Below are 8,498 nucleotides of genomic sequence, written 5' to 3'. Positions count from 1 at the left end.
GCAACCAGCAATAAGAAACTCTTGGAGACTAGACATCGATTCCTCTTCCACTCTTACCCATTTCAGTCTTTTTAATTGCACAAGGTCTAATCTCTGGAGTTTTTGGAATCTTCCAGCCTTAAAACACAATGTCTCCCCATTATAAGCACGATAGAGAGAAAGATGTACCAGATTGGGCAAATGTCCAAGGCAGCCTATTGCATTCTCGTCTTCACTCAACTCACTATTCTGCAAGGCTAAAGTGCCCAAGGATTGAAGTGATATTACCCATTCCGGTACTCTCTCTAAACGCCCACTCAACCGCAACCTTACAAGAAATCCAAGTCTTGGAGAGATGGAATGTTGGAGATCAAGAGTCTCCTCTTCTTTAATGGAGCCGATGCGTAACTCTCGAAGATTAGTCAGCCTCAAGAGGGAGGAGACCAACTCCTTTCCATCTTCTCTTCTCAGCTTTGTGATGGATAATTGCCGCAACTGAATGAGCTTCCCAATCTCCCTTACTATTTTACCACCATCTACTTCTATATTATGCAGCCTCTCCAAGGAAGTAAGCTTTCCAATTCCATCCGGAGATTTAAAGCCCCAAACTGCAAAGTTATTTGAATAATCACCCTCTCTGCCTACAATAAGGGAACGGAGTTTTCTTAGCTTTATAATTTCTACAGGCAACTCCGTTATGGTGGTTTGATCCAGATTTAAAAATTCTAGGTTTTGAAGCTGCCCAATAGATTTTGGAATGATTTTAAGTCTGGTACCACTTAGATTTAGATACTTGAGATGAAATAATTTGAAAACTTCCTTTGGGATGCTGTCCAATTTAGCTTCCTCTAAATTTAAAACCTTTAGGAACTTGGGACCACCACATAAAAACTTGGACAAAAATGAAGTTGTTAGAGGATCTTTATACCCGAATGTTATCAAGGATCGAAGACATTTCAAGCTGTTGAAGCCTTGTGGAGGATTATCAGTGAAGTTATGAATTGCTAGGTGTCGAACTTTGTCAGGCCATCTTGTGCAATATCCAGTGGCTACGGTTGTGAAGCTCTGCTCTTTAGATTTTGAAACAATGATTTCACGCAGAAAATCATGAAGACCACATTCCTTCAATTTGCCATCAGCCCATATGTCTTTAACTTGGATTAAGCTTCTGTTGATGAGTTTTTTTAGATATCTCATAGCAATATCAGTGGCTGTCATTCCTTCTTTCTCTTCTATAAATCCTAGTGCTATCCATGTATCAAGTAAATTAAAAACATTCCTAACTGGATAATCTTCAGGATAGACACTTAGATATAATAGGCAGTTTTTAAGATGGTGAGGCAAATCACTGTAGCTAAGTAAGAGTATCCTTCTAATTCTATCAAATTTACCGCTACCATCTACCTCACTGCCAAAGCCACGAAAAATCATCTCCCATTCATCTATCCTATCCTTGTCCTTCAGAGCCAAAACACCACCCATTGTTACAATTCCAAGTGGTAGGCCCTCACATTTTTTTAGTATTTTTCTACAAACTTCTTCTAGATTTGAAGGGCAACCATTACTTTGAAATGTTCTATTGCAAAAAAGAGTCCAAGAATCTTCATAAGAGAGAGGACTCATCTTATGGATAAAGTCATGGGATACTAAACAGGATGCAGAAGCTACATCGGTAATTCGTGTTGTCAATACAACACGACTAGCGATGTTGCAGTCAGGCAACACGTATTTGATAGCTTCCCAGGCATCTAGACTCCACACATCATCAAGGACAAGGATGTACCTTCTTTCTTTGAGGAAGTCCTTGACAAATTCGCCGAGCCTAATACCATCCATGGAATCCACTTGTGGAGGGGCCGGTTGTCTAATTTCATCATACAATTGTTGAATCAAGTTCCTGATGATGACTTTGAATTGAAAATTTTGAGAAACAGTTATCCAAGCATGGCTCTGAAATTGTTTCTTCACTGCAGCATCATCGTAGACCTTTTTCGCCAGGGTGGTTTTACCGAGTCCCCCCATTCCCACCACTGAAACTAGTTTCAAGTGGGAATGGTCATCAAGGATTTTGGAGATGAGCTCTTTTTTGGGCTGATCGATGCCAACAAGCTTAGCTTCTTCAATTAGGAGTGCTTGGTCACGAATATCACAATCTGCGCTTGCCACGTGGGAAGAGCTGGGCCCTCTTTCTTGAGTACCATACAGCAATTGGTACCTTTGATGCCTTGCAGAAATTTCTTTAACTCTAGCCTTGATGTCCTTTATCTCCAAAGAAATCCGATGCCGAGCTTTGAGATTTTTTGTTGACTTGTAGATCTTGCCAACACGGCCAAAGAATCCATCTGCATCACCACGAGCAAAGCGGAAGGCAAAATCATCGAGAACGTCCTCTGTATCATAAGCAACTTCTCGAACCTGCTTTACCCATTCTTGGAGTTGGGAGTCATCGTCCTCCTTTGCTTCAGCTTGTCTGAGGAAAGCCTTCATGCTGCCGAGTTCATCTTTGATGAACTGAACATCTGGTCGAAGTCCACCCAAAAGCGTGCTCTCTTGGGAAAGTAAGGTGGAGAGCTGCTTAATTAGAAAGCCTACAACACTCTCGGCCATATCCCTCAGTCAACTTTCACAGGAATTGGTTCTCTTGCGGAAACAATCACAAGCAACCAAAATGTGGCAGTTTTCTCTTCTGTGAAGGGGAGGGTTAACTGGCTCGTTGGAAATATCAAGCTCAAGTTCAGGAAGGTCGCCCTTTCCTTTCTGTAATTTGTGGGGCCTGAATTCAGTAATAATGATAGACCCGTACATAATTCAACGCGTCAAACTTTTTCTTTTTGGTTACTGGGCTCTATGGATGGAAAATGGAGCTGAATGCCTGGAATCTGGACTTGACTTACCCAGTAGTTGTTTCCTTAATAGTATTACATCCCGGACCCGAACTGCTATTTCTGTTGTTCCTTTTATCATGAAACCAAGATGAGTAAATCAAAATATGTAGACGTAGATGTCAAAATTCATAATAAACGTCAATCCTTTTTTTTTTTTCCCTTTCGGCATCGAAGGACAATCTAGACTTTCTGTATCCAATGCATAGTCAGTAAATACTTGTATTATATCCAATGCTATTTCTGTTCGTACGTTTCATTCAAAAAAATTTTCATATTTCATATATTTTAAAAATATTCTAAAATATAGTTATACTTTTCAATTAACCATATATAATGCATAATAAATTTTTAACGCATTATACTTCATGAATTATACTTCAATTTTTTCAAAAAATTTTAAGATTTGAGTAAAGATAATGACATACTTTTTGAATTATATATAAAATAACAACAACATATATCATAACAACTGTAGATTTATACATATTTTAGTGATAAAGTGATAAAATTTTAATAAATTTAATGTCTCATACATAAAAATAAGTTTAAAATTGTTATAAATGTAGTATAGTCTTCGAAAATTATAATAAATTTATCCATTTTTTTTAGTTCGATAACATTCAAATATGTTCATACTATTCAAGTATGAATTTATATGCGTAATTTTTTCGAACACATATTTTCATGTCGAACTTTTACTCATATTTTTTCAAAAAAATTCAGTATATTATGCATATATATAATATCTCATATTATACCCATCACGTATTTTATTAACTATGATCCAATGTAAACTTGGGGCTGAAGTCGTTGTTCTTTGTAATAAAGTCATTCCCCTTTTTTTTTCGGTCCTTGTTAGGTATGAAGTCGTCATTTTCCAGTGGTTGTTGTTGGGCATAAGGTCGTCGTTCTTTAGCATTTATTTGTCTATTTGCTTTTGTTAGGTAAGAAGTCGTTGTTCTTTTGTGTGTGTCAATTATACCTTTTCCTTTTAGAAATAAAACGCGTAATTGGTATATAAAACAAAAACGCGTGATTTCATGCTTTTTATGTTGGGATAAGTTTCCCCACGGAATCAGGAATAATACCTGAGAGAGAATTGTTACGTACATCAAGATAGCCCAAGCTTGCAAGGTTTCCAATCCCAGAAGGTAAGCTACCAGATATAATGTTATCATTCAGCCACAAAGATGTGAGTTTGGTTGAAAGATTGGCAATGGCAGTTGGTAGTATGCCTCCAATTTGAATTCTTGACAAACTCAATATTTGTAGATTTGTGCAATTTGTTAAGGAGGAAATAAAGCTAATATCATTTGCTTTATCAGTTCCAAGGGGATTATGGCCAAAATGCAAAACCTGAAGTTCTCTCAGGCTACCTAGATTTTGTGGAATTGGTCCTGTGAGTGAATTGTCTCCTATGCTAATTTTTATGAGCCCTGAAGCATTTGCTAATGTAGTGGGAATTGATCCAAAGAATTGGTTCAAATCAGCCAAAAATAAAGTAAGGTTTGGAAGAGTCAATCCCACAGTAGCGGGAAACCGTACACTTAATAGATTGTTAGTAATAGAAAAGATTCGAAATGTTGTAGAGCTGAGGAGGAATGCACCTAAAACTTTATTTGAGGACAGCTCAAGGACATGCAGATTTGAAAGCCGACCAATCTCAGCTGGAATATTTCCACCTAGATTGTTTCTTGACATGCTAAGTATCTGAAGAGAGGAAATATTACCCAAAGATGGTGGAATGCTGCCTGAGAATTATTCCTGGAAAGGCTCAGAGCATAAAGCTTAGATAAAGTGCTCAAGTCATCTTGAATTCTGTTATGTCCTGGCAATATCCAAGAAGATCAACTTTCGGTTGTGCCAAGCTGGCATCCAAGCTGGCATCCGAGCGGGAGGAGTTAGTTGAAGAATTCGTTAGAGGGAATCTTTTCTGTTAGTTGGTAGCTTATGCGTGTATTGAGCAGAGTTGTATAAATAACCGAAAGGATGTATTGTTCGGCAGCTATTTGATCATTTTGCATTCTAATTCCATTTCTGATAATCTTTTCAGACATCTTCTCTCTCTTTCTCTCTTTCTCCCTCAAATCTGCTCATCTCATTTCTGCTATTTTCTTACAACTCCCTTGCTCAGGAAGTTAACCACAACAGTGGTATCAGAGCTGGTGGTCCTTGGACTATCAGCTGGAAACAATCATGGCCGAAGGAACTAGAATGAAGAGCTTCGAGGAACAATTGCGCAAACAGGAAGCGCGGATCCAAACGATTCTGGATTCCACAGCAACATTGGAAGAAAAGGTGGGAGATACCTTCCAGGATATGAAGGCACTGCTGGAAGCCAATCGATTGGAAATGAAGACATTCATGACCGAGATGACCAATCAATTCAGTACCTTCGTGAGGGGTGTGCATGGAGATAGGGGAATTCTGGGGAGCCCCAACCACAATCAAGGGACTCAAGCCGGGAGAATGATGGATGGAGGAACTGGTGGGGGAGCAATGATGAGGAATCACTACACAGTTGCTGTTCCTAAGTTGGAATTTCCCCAATTCAAGGGGAACAACCCCAGAGAATGGATAAGGAAGTGCGAGAAGGTTTTTCACCTTTGCAGAATCCCTGAGGAGAATCAGGTGGATATGGCAGAGCTATACTTAGAAGGGCGAGCTGATTTATGGTACCAGAACTTTAAAAGAAGCAGAGGAGGAGTGGCTTGGAGCGAATTCAAGGAGGAAATTTGTAGCAGATTCAAGGAATTGGGGGAGGATGATGTCATCGAGGAGTTCAACAAGCTACAACAGACCTCATCTGTACTGGCTTACCAGGAAAAGTTTGAGGAACTTAGAGCTTTGGTGTTGGCTAAGGTTCCTAATCTGTCAGAATCATATTACGTGTCTTGCTTCTTGAGTGGACTGAAGAATGAAGTCAAGACTGCGGTTAAAATGCACAAACCAGACTCCCTGAAATTAGCCTTTGAGAAGGCTAGGTGGCAGGAACATCTCTTGGAAGCACTCTCCAAAAACAATAGAGTGCCTTACAGGAGTCCCCTGCCATCTAGTCTTAATGGGGGATACATTGGCGCCAATGGAAACAGGAGGATGCAACCAAACAATATCGAGGAAACAAAAAAAAGGAATGACTCTCAACCTGTCTTTAAGAAGATCTCACCTTCTGAGTTTCAGTACAGAAAGGACCATCACCTGTGTTTCAAATGTGGGGAAAAATTCTCCCCTGGTCATACTTGTAAGAACAAGGAACTTCACATGCTGCTGGTAGATGAGGAGGAATCAGATAAAGAGGAGGAAGAGGAGGTTATTGAGTATAGGGGTACTAAGGCAGACCAGGCAGTGGTATTGGCCCTACATTCGGTTTCAGGTGAGTTGTCATCAAGCACCATCAAAATGCACGGAATATATGGTGAACACCAGCTATCCATTTTAGTGGATGGAGGCAGTACTAACTGTTTCATCAGACCTGCAATTGCTCAGTTATACCCTGAGAAAGTCAGGAAACTTAAACCCTTCAAAGTCAAGATTGCAGATGGGAAGGTTTTGCGTTGTGACCAGTGGATACCTCAGATGAAGTGGGAAATCCAGGGCCATCAATTTGAGCATGATGTATATGTGTTGAATCTTGAACCTTATGACATGATAATTGGAGTTGATTGGATGAAGAAATATAGTCCCCTGACATTTGATTTTAAAGCATTACAGATAACTTTTGACAATCAAGGAGAACAGGTCCTGTTGAAGGGGGATTCTGAGACTGCACAGGTGAAGCTTAGGAAAGGGGAGGCAGCTGGCAAAGTCATCAGGCACAAAATTAGGAAAGCTCTGCAACAATCCTGCATGGTGAAGGTCCACAACGGCCAGGTAACTAGTGTGCCTAATTCTCTTACTGATTTACTGGCTGAATATGAGGACATTTTCTCTGATCCAAAAACCTTGCCCCCATCTAGAGCTCATGACCATGAGATACCTCTTAAAGCAGATGCTAGACCCTTCAAAATTGCTCCCTATAGGTACCCCCATTCCCAAAAAACAGAGATAGAAAGACAAATTAAGGAAATGTTAACCTCTGGTGTCATTCAGAACAGTCACAGCCCTTTTGCCTCTCCAGCCCTCTTGGTAAAAAAGAAAGATGGCAGTTGGAGACTCTGCATTGATTACAGACAATTGAACAGTTTGACCATCAAAGACAAATTTCCCATACCCATAATAGATGATCTTCTTGATGAGTTGCATGGAGCCAAAATTTTTTCTAAAATAGACCTCAGATCAGGTTATCACCAAATTCGAATGGCTCCTGATGATATCCCAAAAACAGCTTTTAGGACACATTCTGGATTGTATGAGTTCCTTGTCATGCCTTTTGGGTTAACAAATGCCCCTGCTACCTTTCAAGCTCTAATGAATTCTGTATTCGAACCTTATATCAGGAAATTTGTCCTTGTGTTTTTTGATGACATCCTGATTTATAGCCCTGACCTTTCCACTCATTTACACCACTTATCCCTAGTACTGAATACCCTCAGAACACACTCTCTTTATGCTAAATTGTCCAAATGCACCTTTGGCCAGAATCAAGTAGAGTATCTAGGCCACATAGTTACTGAGGCAGGTGTGAGTGCTGATCCAGCAAAGGTTGAGGCTATGCTTTCCTGGCCTGCTCCTACTAATGTCAAGGCATTGAGGGGATTCCTGGGATTGACAGGTTACTATAGGAGATTTGTGAAAGGTTATGGGGTGATTGCCAGACCTCTTACTGAGCTGCTCAAGAAGGGGCAATTCAGTTGGAGTACAGAAGCAGACCAAGCATTCCAAAAGTTAAAAGAAGCTATGAGTACTACACCAGTTTTGACTCTACCTGACTTTACTAAACCATTTGTCTTGGAAACGGATGCAAGCCAAGCTGCCATTGGGGCTGTTCTGATGCAACAAGGAAGGGCCATAGCCTACATGAGTCAAGTATTGGGTCAGAAGAATCGAACCTTGTCAATATATGAAAAAGAGCTGCTGTCGTTGATAACTGCAGTGCAGAAATGGAAGCATTATCTGTTGGGTGGGCACTTTGTGATTAAAACTGATCATAAGAGCTTGAAGTATTTACTTGATCAGAAAATCACTACACCCTTACAGCAGAAGTGGTTGGCCAAGCTCATGGGGATGGATTATGAAATTCAATATAAAAGGGGAAGAGAGAATGTTGTGGCTGATGCTCTATCTAGGAAAGCAGAAGTAGTGGAAGGAGGGGAAGAAAATGTGATGGTGGAAGTGCATGCAGTATCAGCGGTTGCACCTCAGTGGCTCTCTCTAGTTGTTGACAGTTACGTGGGGGATGATAGCACAAAGGAGTTGGTGGTGGCTTTGACCACAGGTACCAACTCTCACCCTGAGTATACCTATCAGAAGGGAGTCATAAGGCATAAGGACAGAATTTTTGGTAGGATCAGGATCTGACCTAAGGGAAAATTTGATTTCCTGTTTCCACGATACCTGTTGGGGTGGTCATTCTGGAATTCAAGGCACCTACCAGAGGATGAAGCCTTTCTTTTACTGGCCTAAAATGAGGAAGGATATAGAGGTCCATGTGCAGAAATGTGATATTTGCTGCAGGAGCAAGTCTGAAAATTGCCC

General features: G+C 40.3%; 2 protein-coding genes across 2 annotated transcripts; one reads left to right on the top strand and one right to left on the bottom strand.

Annotated features, from left to right (window-relative positions):
• Positions 1 to 466: 466 nt before the first annotated feature.
• LOC113705593 (putative disease resistance RPP13-like protein 3) lies at positions 467 to 2,922 on the bottom strand. Its single transcript, XM_027227506.2, has 2 exons — positions 908 to 2,922; positions 467 to 620 (listed from the first exon to the last, which is right to left on the bottom strand). Exons 1-2 carry the CDS (start codon positions 2,584 to 2,586, stop codon positions 608 to 610), a joined length of 1,692 nt encoding a protein of 563 aa, XP_027083307.2. The 5' UTR covers positions 2,587 to 2,922; the 3' UTR covers positions 467 to 607.
• A 2,138-nt stretch (positions 2,923 to 5,060) lies between these two features.
• Positions 5,061 to 8,321, top strand: LOC140013777 (uncharacterized). Its single transcript, XM_072063888.1, has one exon. The coding sequence runs from the start codon at positions 5,061 to 5,063 to the stop codon at positions 8,319 to 8,321; it is 3,261 nt and encodes a 1,086-aa protein (XP_071919989.1).
• Positions 8,322 to 8,498: the final 177 nt, after the last annotated feature.

The sequence above is a fragment of the Coffea arabica genome, chromosome 8c (assembly GCF_036785885.1).
Source record: "Coffea arabica cultivar ET-39 chromosome 8c, Coffea Arabica ET-39 HiFi, whole genome shotgun sequence".
In the NCBI taxonomy this organism is placed as follows: domain Eukaryota; kingdom Viridiplantae; phylum Streptophyta; class Magnoliopsida; order Gentianales; family Rubiaceae; genus Coffea; species Coffea arabica.
Note: the sequence above shows the minus strand (reverse complement) of the source record. Positions and strands in the feature narration are given on the sequence as shown.